Here is a 14,036-nt window from a genome sequence, read left to right on the forward strand (position 1 = left end):
GGTGTGAGGTCATGGTGTCTCTTGACTTGGCCTGCTGGTCTGGCTTCCGGGCTGCGGCCAGTCCTTCTCCGCAAAAGGTTCTTTGAAGAAGCACCAGTTCTTTGAAGAGTGTGTGTTTGGGACAGAAGTGGGCGGAGACTCCATTCCCCGCCCCCCCCCCCCCCCCCCCGGTCATTGTATGGTGGAAATGGCTCTGGACCCTAAGTGAGGACACGCGGCCACATGGGGTCACGTGGGATCCTGGCCAGGTCTTCTCTCTGGGCCTGTCTCTGCATCCTCACCTGTTAAGCAGGAGGGAGGACGGGATGGTGTGAGGTTCGTGACGTTTGTCCCCAGAGACTTCACCCTCAGGCCCCGCCCTCTGGGTCCTGACCCTGGCAGGACCTTGGACTTAGCAGGAGCCTTATCTCCAAGGCTTAGACCGAAGGTGTGTGCAAGATTCAACTAACCTGCCCGTGTGTGGGACACGGGGTGGGTCTGCCCAGCGCGACTCGCACCAGGCAGTTGCACACGGTGTAAATGGCAGCATCCGCTTTGTGGCTCCTCCGTCCCCTCTCACGATCTTCTCTCCCACAGGTTGGAGTCATCGGAGAGGAGGAGGAGTGGGTCAGCCTCTACGAGGAGGAGAATGAGCCTGACGCCCAGACGCTGGAGATCCCAAACCTCACACCCTACACTCATTACAGGTGAGAACCTCGGGTGCTAGACCGCCACAGGAGGAGGGCTGGCAAGGCCAGCGGGTGGCTTCAGCCCGCAAGACCAAAACCCAGCTCTGTGTATGTGACCGAGGCATTTCTCAGCGGCGGTAACAGTCCGTGTTACCTGAATTCATGTTACATGAATCCTCAGGAGGATTCCAAGAGAGGGTATATCCCCGAGGCCAGATTAGCAGCTCTCCTTCCTTCAACACCAGCTGCGATGGCTCACTCTTATGTTAGGCTTAATACCAGAAGCCCCAGGCAGCCCAGACGTGGGTCTTCACAAAGCCCAGTGACCCCTTGCGCCTGTCAACAGTCTGTATATAAACAAAGCATCTTCCACTGAACATCCTCTGCTTCCCGTTGCAACGCCCAGGAGCCGCGGGCCTCACTAATCAAGCACTTAACATGCCATTTAACCTTTTGCTTCTTGATCCTGAAACCTATCCAGGCAGTAAATCCTTGGCCTTAACAAAGGGTAGCGTGATCACAAGCCGTTAGAGATGTTATAACTTCCCGTAAGATCATTGACCAAGATGAAATTTCCAGTTATCGCCAGATGTTGAGTTTGATAATGTCACTGTTCTGCCAGGATGGATACTTTTCATAAGATCGGGGAGTAAAAAGACTTAAGAATGACTAATTCAGAGAGTAAAAGGTGAAATTACATCTTTGTAAAGAACATTTTTTTTTGAGTATAATACCGACATTACGTTTTTTTTTTTTTTTATTTTCCCTAAATGCCTAATGAGAGATGCTGTTCAAGCTTCTGTTTGTATTAACAGCCTCCCTCAGATTAGAGCAGATGAATCAAGGCACCACGCACTCGCTTTTCGAGAAATATTTTTCTCCGCACGTGAGCTGCAGGGCCTCCAGGCTTTCCATGTGAAATGGATGTCAGTTGTACAATTGCTTCGAAGGCCAGAGACGGTGATTAGAGACCCCTGTCCGTGTCCTAGTCCAGACTCTGTAATAGATGCGTGTTTGCTCAGGGTACATTTATTGGACAAAAGGTCACTCCAAGTAATCGACGTACAAATACCAGAGAACTGAAAACATTAGCCCAACCAAGCTTTAAAGCACATCCGCCCCCACCCTCCTTTTATAGGTAAGGAAATGGAGACGAGTCTGATTTGCCTCGGGTCCCAATTGCCAATGGGGTTCGGGTCCTGGGGTGTGGATTCTGGGGCCAGCGCACCTCTCCTGAGCCGACAGAGAATGGGGTGAGGGCATCCGTTGTGGTGAAAAGACACCAGACTCTCGAGGCCACCATTTGGTCGTGACATCCTGACACTCCAGTTCTGTCAACTGCTTCTTTGAACCCCAACCCCCTGTCCTTACAATTTACCATTCTTTGGAGGTTTTTGGGGAAAAGGACCAGATACGCAATTTGCATTTTTAACGAAACCAGGCGGAAAGAAGGTGCCCTTGAGCGGCAGCCTTGATGACACAGAGGGACACATGCCTGCACCTTCCGAGAACGTTGTGGGTTTTTTTGTTCTGTCCATCTTTCCACGTTGCCTTTTGCCATTTGCCTCTAGATTTCGAATGAGGCAGGTGAACATCGTCGGTGCCAGCCCCTTCAGCCAGTCCTCCCGGGTCATCCAGACCCTGCAGGCGCCCCCGGACGTGGCTCCGACCAGCATCACCGTGCGGACTGCTAGTGAGACCAGCCTGCGGCTCCGCTGGGTGGTGAGTTGGGGGGCCGGAAGTTGGCTGCAGGGACGGTCATCTCCAGCGTCCAGGACCTAGTGTGAAACCAGAGCTTAGTGATGTGTTGGCCAAGGCTTTGTCCTAGTCACAGCTAACCTCTTGGTGAAACCAAAAAGTATTGCGTTTTCCTGTTGGGCTTGGGTCACAGACCAGCCCCGGAGACCCTGTTAATTAATTAGCAGCATCACTCACTGGCTTCTTGGAACTGAGGAATATTCTCTGGGGGAGGGAAACCAGTGGTGCCATAAGCCGGACCTGTAAGTCCTTAAGCTGGGTCAACATGAAGCCAATACTCAATGTTTGTAAGAGAGCCAGCCTGATATTTATTCAGAACGTTTCCCCCACAAAATTAAGCCAAGATGTATTAAAAGAAATTACGTCCTGGGGCGCCTGGGTGGCGCAGTCGGTTAAGCGTCCGACTTCAGCCAGGTCACGATCTCACGGTCCGTGAGTTCGAGCCCCGCGTCAGGCTCTGGGCTGACGGCTCAGAGCCTGGAGCCTGTTTCCGATTCTGTGTCTCCCTCTCTCTCTGCCCCTCCCCCGTTCATGCTCTGTCTCTCTCTGTCCCAAAAATAAATAAACGTTGAAAAAAAAAAAAAAATTAAAAAAAAAAAAAAAAAAAAAAAAAAAAAAAGAAATTACGTCCAGCCAAAGTTACTGATAGCGTTTCATTTAATTAACGGAAGAAAAGTTCTGGGGGGACAAAACGCGGTAAAGGTTCCAAGCGTGTTCCCCGCGGGAAATGTTTTCCAAGGAATTGGCCTCATAAGACAGGCCCAGCCTTGGCGGCCTTGACAAGTGGCAGTTCGGAGATGCCGGCTCACCCCGGGTGTCGTTTGTTTCCAGCCCCTGCCCGATTCCCAGTACAACGGGAACCCCGAGTCGGTGGGCTACAGGATTAAGTACTGGCGCCCCGACCTCCGGCCCCAGGCACTGGCACAGGTCATCAACGACCGGCTGGAGAGGGAGTTCACCATCGAGGGGCTGGAGGAGTGGACGGAGTACGAGCTCCAGATGCAGGCGTTCAACGCCATCGGCGCCGGGCCCTGGAGCGAGGCGGTGCGGGGCCGCACGCGCGAGTCAGGTGAGGTGGGGGGGCTCTTCCCGCCCCGGGGCTCAGCCCCCACCCGTGTCCCCAGTCATCGCGTCTCATTGGCTCTGTCCCCACCTGTGTCTACATCCACACTCTCCTAACCCAATAATCAGGTCAACTGCGACCGTGACTTAAGTAGAACGTCATTAGAGTGAATGCCACTGATCTGAAATTAGTGATGGATTTTACGGGGGGCTGGATTCACGGTATTATTTGCGAAGTGAGGCACGGTTCTCACCATCAGTGATAAGAAGCAAGAGTGTACAGAGTTCCTAAGGGAGATCTTTATAGCACAAGGCCCTCAGGACCCCCTCTTGACAAAGTAGTTTGTGGGCATGTTAAGATAGTCTCACCTGCACTGACAAAGAGCCCCTCGAAGGTTCAGTGGCTTTAGCACAATAGAAGTCCACTTTTCAGTTGCCACCAAGTAGGACTGTTCCTGTTCAGGGGGTGGCTCTCTTCGAGGTGATTCAAGGACCCAGGCTCTGCCGTGCCGTAGGACTAATTGTCATCTGTGCCCAGCTACCAGAGGGAGAAGAAAGAATGAAGAGCGGGCATGCCTGACCCTTAGAATCTTTCCAGAAACGGTACACACTTCTCTGCGCAGAGCCGCCTGGCTCGGGGTTGCCGCCGGTTGCCAGGGAGGAAGGGAGAAGTGTCTGGGGTCAACAGGCAAAAATGTGGACTGCGGTCTGGTAAGGACCAGTGTGTTCCCTGAACCTTCTGGGCTTTGTGGGCTGACCTGTGGTTTTGGGGACCCTCGCTGGCCCAGTTTGAGATTATGGAGTCCCAAAAAAGGGCTGCTGTCCTATTGAAAGGGTATGGTGTTACAGACCAGCTCCTTCCGCCTGGTCTGAAACGGCTAGGTTCTCTCCTGAACGGGTGGAAATGTATCGTTCCTCTTCCAAGAGGACCGACATTTAAAGAGGGGTTTGCCAGAACAGCCGGGGCTGCCTCAGATGCCTTCCTGGCTTTCTTTTCGGCTGTAGGTTTTATCACGTTAGCAATAAAAGATTGAAACTGTATGCTCAGCTGGTGGCTGTCTGATCACATGGATTTTTAAAAAGCTCTATTCAGCGTCTGAGTCTTTGTGACAAAGAAGAGAACTTGAAACATTCTAAGGGACTGTTCTAACTCCAGTAACAGGCAGACCAAGAAAATATTAGGAAAAAAAAACAAAAAAAAACGCGTCACCGTGACTAACTAGAAAATTGTGGACAAAATATAATTAGGGGGGATTTTGAATTTATTGGTTGTCCTCATAAGAAAAACAGGGGAAATCCCCATGTGTCAGAGACACGAAGGGACGGAAGCATTAGGTGGTGAGCTGGTGCGGTGGCTGGCCCAGGGGGCTGGCACGGGGAGGGGACATCCATCCTGGGAGCTGCAGGACTCAGGACATGGTGCCCATCCAGGAAAAGGAGGTTCAACCGTGAGTCTCTGCAAGGCGGGGGGTTGGAATCGAGACACTTGCCCACAGACAAGGCTCCTGGACACTGTACCATCTTTGAAAGAAGAGACTGAAAAGCTCTGCCCGAGGAAGTTTGTCCACATCTACCTGTCTACCTGGACGCTGAATGGGAAGAAGCGAAGTCACTCTAGGTCCCATGCCCGACTCAGGTTGGGGCTCCGCCTTTACACTGTCCCAGAGACTTGTGGAAAAGAAATTAATGTAAAACTTGGTTCCAGACACCAAAATCACAAGCAACAAAAGAAAAATTTGACTTCATTAACATTAAAAGCTTTGTGCTTCAAAGACTACCATGAAGAGAGTTAAAAAAAGAAAACAGTCCCCCAATCATAGAAGATATTTGCAGATCATACATTTGATAAGAGAGTTATATCCGTGATGTACATATAAAAACTCTTACAACTCCAAATGAAAAGATGCCCCAATTAATAACTGTACAAAGGATCTGAATATCCATTGTTCCAAAGAAGACATACAAACGGTCAGTGAAGCACGCAAAAGGATGTTCAGTGTTATTCACTGCCAGGGAAATGAAGATGAAAACCGCAGTGAGTTGCTAGTTCGCACCCCTGAGGTGGCTAAAATAAAATCTAAAATCAAGAAGGACGATAGCAAGTGCTGTTATTAAAATAAGCATGGTTCAGAGATGGTACACTTGGTATGTCATCGGAAGGCCCTGAGGAACATCCTCACTGACCAGCTTCTTACCCTGGGGGAGACAGTGATCCACTCCTCCTGAAACGTTATGTGTTATAACCCAATAAGCGATTTCACTGGCCTCAAAAACAGAACAAATTTTTTTTAAGACAAAAAGTGAAAAAAGAAAAAGAAAGAAAGAAACGTGGTCCTGGGCCAGACTTTCTGGGCAACCAAAGAAGGAAACGTCTATGGGAGATACTGTCACAGCCAAATTGTCCCAGATAAAAAACAACTTTTAAAAGATGAAAAAGATGAATTCACAATTTTTGCCAAACACACAAGGGAATACTCTGTCATGTGTAATAATGAGATCCTTTTAAGTAAGGGAGGGAGGGAGGGAGGGAGGGCGGAAGGAAGGAAAGAAGGAAGGAAGGAAGGAAGGAAGGAAGGAAGGAAAGGAGGGAGAGAAGGAAGGAAGGGAGGGAGGAGGGAGGAAAGGAAGGAGGGAGGAAGGGAGGGAGGGAAGGAAGGAAGGAAGGAAAGGAGGGAGGGAAGGAAAGGAGGGAGGAAAGGAAGGAGGGAGGGAGGGAAGGAGGGAGGAAGGGAGGGAGGGAAGGAAGGAAGGAAGGAAGGAAGGAAGGAAGGAAGGAAGGGAGGGAAGGAAGGGAAGGAAGGAAGGAAGGAAGGAAGGAAGGAAGGAAGGAAGGAAGGAAGAAAGGAAGGGAGGGAGGGAGGAGGGAGGAAAGGAAGGAGGGAGGAAGGAAGGGAAGGAGGGAGGAAGGAAGGAAGGAAGGGAAGGAGGGAGGGAAGGAAGGAAGAAAAGGAAGGGAGGGAGGGAGGAAAGGAAGGAGGGAGGAAGGAAGGGAAGGAAGGAGGGAGGAAGGGAGGGAAGGAAGGAAGGAAGGAAGGAAGGGAAGGAAGGAAGGAAGGGAGGGAGGAAAGGAAGGAAGGAAGGAAGGAAGGAAGGGAAGGAAGGAAGGAAGGAAGGGAGGGAGGAAAGGAAGGAGGGAGGAAGGAAGGGAAGGAGGGAGGGAAGGAAGGAAGGAAGGAAGGAAGGAAGGGAAGGAAGGAAGGAAGGGAGGGAGGAAAGGAAGGAGGGAGGAAGGAAGGAAGGAAGGAAGGGAAGGAGGGAGGGAAGGAAGGAAGGAAGGGAAGGAGGGAGGGAAGGAAGGAAGAAAAGGAAGGGAGGGAGGGAGGAGGGAGGAAAGGAAGGAGGGAGGAAGGAAGGGAAGGAAGGAGGGAGGAAGGGAGGGAGGGAAGGAAGGAAGGAAGGAAGGAAGGAAGGGAAGGAAGGAAGGAAGGGAGGGAGGAAAGGAAGGAGGGAGGAAGGAAGGGAAGGAGGGAGGAAGGAAGGGAGGGGGGAAGGAAGGAAGGAAGCAAGGAAGGAAGGAAGGGAAGGAGGGAGGGAAGGGAGGAGGGAGGGAAGGAAGGAGGGAGGAAGGAAGGGAAGAGGGAGGGATGGAGGGAGGAAAGGAAGGAAGGAAGGGAGGAAGGGAAGGCAGGAAGGAGGGAGGAAGGAAGGAAGGAAGGAAGGAAACAGGACCTGATTACTTTAAAGTACATACTAGTATGAAAGAGAGTATGTAATAAGTATGTTTAAAATTATTGAAGGCTTACAGTTGCAAGATGCATAAATTCTAAGCAATCTTATGTACAGCATAGTGATTATAGTTAATAATACTACTTTAAAGTTGCTAAGAGGTGCGCCTGGGTGGCTCAGTTGGTTGAGCATCCAACTTTGGCTCAGGTCGTGCCTAGCTTGTGGGTTCGAGCTCCGCATTGGGTGCTTGTTGCTGCCCGTGCAGAGCCTGTTTCAGATCCTCTGTCCCCCTCTCTTGTCCCTCCCCCACTTGCACTCTCTCTCTCTCTCTTTCAAAAATAAACCAACATTAAAAAATTTTTGTAAAACATAAAACAAAGTTGCTAAGAGAATATATCTTAAATGTTCTCACCACCAAAAAGGAACAATAGTTATTTGACTGAAAGAGGTGTTAGCTAATGTTATGGTGGTAATCTCTCTGCAATAAATATCACAAATTGACATGTTGCACCCATTAGTCTTATGCAATGTTGTATATCAGTTATATCTCCATAAAGGTGGAATAAATATTAAAGTCTTAAACTGTGAAAAGAAAGCATTGAAACTTTAAAGATAAAATGCCATTTTTAAAGCACTTTTTAAGAAAAAAAGAAGGACATAGCCACTGAAAATGAAACACTACAATTGAGGCGAAAAGCAGTTTAGACACTGCTAAAGAGAGAATTCTCAAAGTGAAAGCTAGATATGAGTAATCTATAACTGTAACTCTAACGAGTAAATAAAATACAGCACAGAGACACAGAGGTTGAAAACATGATAGGTTAAAAGGCATAAAGAATAAAATGACAGTGTCTGACATATATCTAATAAGACTCAGAGGGGAAGGAGGGAGGAGAAGAGAGTGACGAAATATGTGGAGATAATGGCTGAGAAGGTTCAGAATTGGTATTTTATCAGACTGAAGAAATATGCCTCCTGAGCAGAATAAAATATGTCCACACCAAAATGCATTATGCTGCAAGTGTAAAGCCTGAAAGCCAAAGGGAAAATCTTAAAAATGTTTGGAGTGAAGGCATCTTACCTGCAGAAGGCAAGACGATTTGAAGCCGACTTCTCAAGGACAGTGGAGGCCAGAAGGCAGTGGAATCATGGAATCAAAACAATCCTGAAGGCGCTAAGAGAAAGTAACTTAACCTCAAGTTTTACACTCAGCTAAATTACTTTTCAAGGATTCTGTTCAGAAAAGTACAAATGATACGTGAAGATGAATGAATTGTAATAAAAATGGATAATAATATTGTTTTGTTACATTTCCAAAGAACACTCTCAAAAAAACAAAGTGAACCAACGTCAAAATTGCTGAAGTGAGACTATATTTTTGTAAAAATCTGTTCAGCTGCTGCAAAGCTACCTTCACGATAGTGAGGAGAATGCTGAGGCTGTCAGCATCTGTGTAAACTCACTCCAGATGTTTTCCTCTCGCTCTGTCCTCTTCAGACCATCTGTGTCACCTCCTACCCGGTAACTCTGAGTAGACTTTCTTGAGCGATGTTGTTTATTTTTGTAGGGATTTCTATGTTTCAGGTAATACCGGGGTACAGATTTTGTATCAAAAAAAAAAAAAGGCATAACAGATTTGTTTTTTGTCTTGGTTGGCAAAAAACGACAACACATGTGTGTACGTATCACGGAGAAGCACAAGCAGCCCCCGGCACCAACCGGATCAGTTTCAGTATTGCCACGTTTGTGGTTCACTTGTTGAGAAAGTTTTTGATCTAGAGTAAGAATTGTTCTTGCAACCTAAGCGTTGCTTTATGCTACCACATTCTTCTTTTGAGGGTTCTGGCTTACAGAAAATTATTTTTTAGTTTTTAATGGGATGTTTGTTCAGTTAGAAGAGTTTGGGTTCATGGGGCGCCTGGGTGGCGCAGTCGGTTAAGCGGCCGACTTCAGCCAGGTCACGATCTCACGGTCTGTGAGTTCGAGCCCCACGTCAGGCTCTGGGCTGATGGCTCAGAGCCTGGAGCCTGTTTCCGATTCTGTGTCTCCCTCTCTCTCTGCCCCTCCCCCGTTCATGCTCTGTCTCTCTCTGTCCCAAAAATAAATAAACGTTGAAAAAAAAAATTTAAAAAAAAAAAAAAAGAGTTTGGGTTCAGAAGGTGCCTTCATCACAAATTGAATAATAGGGTTTTTGATCTTCATTTCAAGATGTGATGATTCAGATTTCAGACACTTTTTAAAATTTTTTTAACGTTTATTTTATTTTTTTGAGGGAGAGAGAGAGTGAGCAGGGGAGGGGCAGAGAGAGAGAGGGAGGGAGGGAGGCAGAGAATCCGAAGCAGGTTCCGGGTTCTGAGCTATCAGCACAGAGCCTGACACGGGGCTCGAACCCACGAGTCATGAGATCGTGACCTGAGCCACAGTTGGATGCTTAACTGACTAAGCCACCCAGGCACCCCCAGACCTCAGACACTCTTAGTGGTGGAAGAGTGGGGTCCTCAGAGCCCCTCTTAGGCCGATCCCTCCCCGCAAGAGTACCAGTGCTCGCACATTGGCCCTCCCAACCTGCACATTCTTTTCCAGTGTTGCTGGATCTTTGGAGCTTGGCACCTCCACCTCTGAATGGTACTTCCAGAACCTCCTGCCAGAGGCAGCCCCTCACCTCTGACAGGCAGCCTCCCGCCCCCCAGTTCCTGTTGCAGCATTTTGATGTCTTGCCTTCCCTGGTCCTGCCGAATTTGAACACGTGCCCTCCCAACAGAGAAATCCACCGCTTCCGAGAACAGACCCCGCCCGGCACCGCTCAGCCCTCGAGGGTGGGTAGGAGCGGGTATGGGTCGCAAAGCCCAGTGGTGGAGTGCACCTGATGGGCAGGGAGGGAGCGGAGGGAGCTGAGGGGGAGAATAAACTTCAGACCGTGCCTCGTGAGGGTGGCCGCACGTGGGCACTTACATACGGTGTGGCCACCGGCATACTGAGAGCCGGTGTGGGAAGCACGGAGCGGAACATTTTGAACCACATGTAAATGACGTTTCCGATTTTGAAGTACGATCTGACTGGTTTCATGACATCTTATGATTTATTATGATATATTATAAGGATAAATGAGGCCCTAAAAATCAAGACTGAGCAGTGAGAAATCCTGTGGAGGAGAGGGAGCAAATGAAGGAGAAAAGAAGCATTGTAATCGGGATTGTTTTTAATGAAAAAGAATTTCTAGGACTGCCCCCAAACTCAAGATGGCAGATTGGAAAGGGAGTTGAAGCTGCCTCAAAATAGAGAAAGGGTAAGATTAGTTACTGGTTTATTTTTTACCAACTTTAAGATACTCAGATACTTTGTGACTAAACGGCGGATTGGGTCCTGGTGGGATGTGGATCCGGTGACAATGTGATCCTGAATGCTGCCATGACCTTGCTAGGGGATGCTAGACCTGCCTTTTCCATCCGAATACAGTTTAAATGGGTTCACGAGAAAATTATCAAAGCCGAGAGATTATCTAGAAAATAAAGACTCGCCTTTTAAAGTTTGATGGTTGTCTCAATACACATTCTTTCTGAACCACTGGAAACATACAGGACAAAATTAGTTCAGTGATGGGGCTCCCAGTGATGGGGGCCTGGGTGGTTCGGTCAGTGAAGCGTCCAACTCTCGATTTCTGCTTGGGTCACGTTCCCATAGTCATGGGATCGAGCTCCGTGTTGGGCTGTATGTGAGACTGCTTGGGATTCTTTCTCTCTCTCACTTTCTGTCTGTCTGTCTCCCTCCCCACCCCTGCCCTGCTCGCGCAAGCACGCTCTCCCTCTCTCTCTAAAATATTAATAAATAAATAGAATTAGTTCGGTGACGTCCGTAAACAGGAGAGAGTCAAACTTTATCCTGCAGGTGCACGGGTAAGATTTGCACAGCTTGCCTCCGGAGGCCCATCCCTTTGTATAAAAAGCACTCACCTAAGCGGGCTGGATGGCGTGCTCTCCAGCCCTGGTTTGCCCACCTGCAGCACGGGGCCGCTCACCCCTGCCTCACTGGGTTCGTGCGGCTCCTAGATGTGAGTGTGGATCCAAAGACCCCGTAGCACAGGATGTGCACTGAGCACGTGGGCGATCTTCCCTCCCCTCCCTGTCATGTGCATGGTAATGTCACCTGCTCTCTCCAGCACCCCTGCCGCCCTCACAAAATACCACATTTAGAGGTATCACTGAACCGGGGTCTGGAAGTGAGGATTTCCCCCTGGAGAGAAAAGCCTGTAGCTCCCACAAGTTAATATGAAAACAGCCCAAGCATATTGTCTTGCTGGGCGGATTCGGGTAAAATTGAGCATCTAAATACCCCGGATCTGTGGAATTTGTTGCTAATATTAAAGAGATTTACATTTCTGTTATATCTCTGCAGGCTTAATCTGATCACTCCAAAAGGCTCAGAATTCGTTGCTCTTTCAAGGACAACTTGATTGTTTGGGTAAAAGTTGGGCCTTTATTTATAGAAGCCTTTAGATTTTCGGTACCAATCTATTTAACTCATCCCCGGCAGTTCCTTCAGCCGCGCCTGAAAATGTGTCCGCCGAGGCTGTGAGCTCGACCCAGATTTTACTGACATGGGCTTCGGTACCAGAACAGGACCAGAACGGGCTCATCCTGGGCTACAAGGTACGTGTTCAGGTGACCGTCCTCGCGTAAGTTGTAATGGGACTGCATGCCACTCCCCTAAACCAGGGAGTGTGTGTTTTCTTCCAGACCGACTGCACGGCCCCGTTTTGTGATATTCCTGTCTGGCGTCTTATCTAAACTTATCTAAACCTTCTGGGGATTCGGTGTGGCCGTGACCTCTTACCATAGACCAATAGCCGCCTACTATAGACCTTACCATACCTTACCATACCTTACCTTACCACCTTACCATAGACACAGTAGCCACCTACTTAGCCTTGAACCTCTGCTTCCAGGCTTGTGAAATGGGAGTCGTCATCGTAGCTGCCTCCGAGGTTAGGTATGGGACGGAAGCCGGTGTTTTCTAGGGTGTGCGTGTCAGGTCCCTGTTCTTAGCTACGTGCATGCGTGCCTGCACACCAGTACCCCGGGAAGTCCAGGCAGTGGCGTTGGGGCAAGGGGCTGACCGCCTTCCAGCCTCTCTGGGAGCCGTTGCTGGGTGTAGTCTCACACCCGCTTGTGTTCTGTTCCGTCACCTCCTCCAGGCAGCAGGATGAATTCTCCCAGACGTGGCCAGCTGCAGACTTCTGCCTGTCGCCTGCGGGTGTCCCGTGATTTCAATCCCTAGTCTCTGTCTTTCCCCACCTGTTCCCGCGTCTCCCTTCCAGGGAGCTCTGATTGCTCCCTCCCGCCACGGGACGTGGCGGTCCCCTGGAGTGGGTCCAGTGAGCCACGCTCCACACCACATACCTGGGTCCTGGAGAAAAGAGCTTGCTGTCCTCTATTCACTCTGCTCCCCGGGGATCCCCATCTTCTGTGGCTTTCCGGTCACTGAGGGGCCAGTTCCAGAAGGGTGAGCTCTGAGGAAGGACTTAGGAAATGGGCAGGAGCAGGCGGGGCCGTGGAGGGCAGCGTCCCAGGGTGCTGAGTCTGTGTGGGGGCAGCAGTACCTAGCCCCGGGGGAGCTGCGGCCTGGGGTTCAGGCAGACTGCAGCAACTCTCCTGAGGCAAGAGCCCGGTTTCCCAATAAGCTGGGACACGGAGTGGGGTGCAGGCTCCCGGAGGAAGCAGAACGTCTCTGTGTTCATGACCGAGTCCTCGTTTCAGTGGCTGTGGCTGCTGTGGCTCCCGCCGTGTGCCCCAGATCTCACAAAGCGCTCTCGGGCCGCTTGCCCCCACGGAACACCGCACGTGGAAACTGGGTCCACAAGCCAAAACGCGGCCATCCTAGGGGAGGCCACGGTCGCCTGGTCCTTGCCTTGGGGTTGGGAGCCCCGGTGCCCCTGAGACCCCTTCCTGACACCGCGCACCCTCATGACCGTGCACCTGTGTGCTGATGCTCCAGATCCTGTTCCGGGCCAAAGAGCTGGATCCCGAGCCCCGCAGCCACGTCGTGCGCGGGAACCACACGCAATCGGCACTGCTGACGGGTCTCCGGAAGTTTGTGCTGTACGAGCTCCAGGTGCTGGCGTTCACCCGCATCGGGAACGGAGTCCCCAGCTCTCCCCTCCTCCTGGAGCGGACCAAGGATGACGGTACGGTCGCCGGGTGCTCCCACGGTCCAAACAGTTTGGATGCTTGTCATTTGTAACTTAATTTTCAGATCCCTTGTCTTTTTTTCAGTTGAGAAAAACAAAACAGAATTGTTTTTCAGTCACTGTTTATATGGCCAATTTCAGCCCGGAGTGAATTTTTACAGCCTAATTATGAAGCTGTGCGAATTTCAGCCGTAACTTGGCAGCAGGCAGTGCAGTAAAGGCCGGGTGGGCTGGGGCCGTAAAACCCGCGGCCACTTCTCCCGGGGCTGTGTGCACAAATCTGGTGAAGGACTCTGAGCCCAACCTGGGCGCCCCCGCCCTCGCGGCGCCCCCAGCTCCAGGAGACCCTGCGTGGCGTGCCAAGAGGCTGCCAGAAGTTTCTGGGTAGAGCTCTTCCCAGGCTCCGGGGTGGGGGCGGCACGCCTGCCTCCAGGCGGGAACAGCACGCGCTTCTTGACGGCTCTGTTTTTATGGAAGTCTAAATCATCAGTAAATATGGTTTTCCACTTTGCAGATGTCAAACACTTAAAGGTTATCTCTTTTACATTTTTATTGTTAGGCTGACTGTGGCAAATGTTCAGCAGGGGAGGGTGTTCTGGGGGAAAACACCAATCTCCTCCCCCGCCTCCCCAAAACTCACCTCAGGGATCAGAAGCTTCTCACAGAATTGGACCAGCTGTAGGTTTTCATCCACGTGT

The 14,036-nt window shown here is 50.2% G+C and overlaps 1 protein-coding gene across 1 annotated transcript in view; it reads left to right on the top strand.

Moving 5' to 3' along the window:
• Positions 1-14,036, top strand: part of SDK1 (sidekick cell adhesion molecule 1) — an 888,340-nt gene that overhangs the window by 772,221 nt on the left and 102,083 nt on the right. The window contains exons 24-28 of the mRNA XM_045462082.1: positions 577-686; positions 2,240-2,390; positions 3,258-3,495; positions 11,685-11,800; positions 13,146-13,335. Coding sequence (XP_045318038.1) covers positions 577-686; positions 2,240-2,390; positions 3,258-3,495; positions 11,685-11,800; positions 13,146-13,335 — 805 coding nt within the window. The remainder of the gene's footprint in view (positions 1-576; positions 687-2,239; positions 2,391-3,257; positions 3,496-11,684; positions 11,801-13,145; positions 13,336-14,036) is intronic.

The sequence above is a fragment of the Leopardus geoffroyi genome, chromosome E3 (genome assembly GCF_018350155.1).
Source record: "Leopardus geoffroyi isolate Oge1 chromosome E3, O.geoffroyi_Oge1_pat1.0, whole genome shotgun sequence".
In the NCBI taxonomy this organism is placed as follows: Eukaryota; Metazoa; Chordata; class Mammalia; order Carnivora; family Felidae; genus Leopardus; species Leopardus geoffroyi.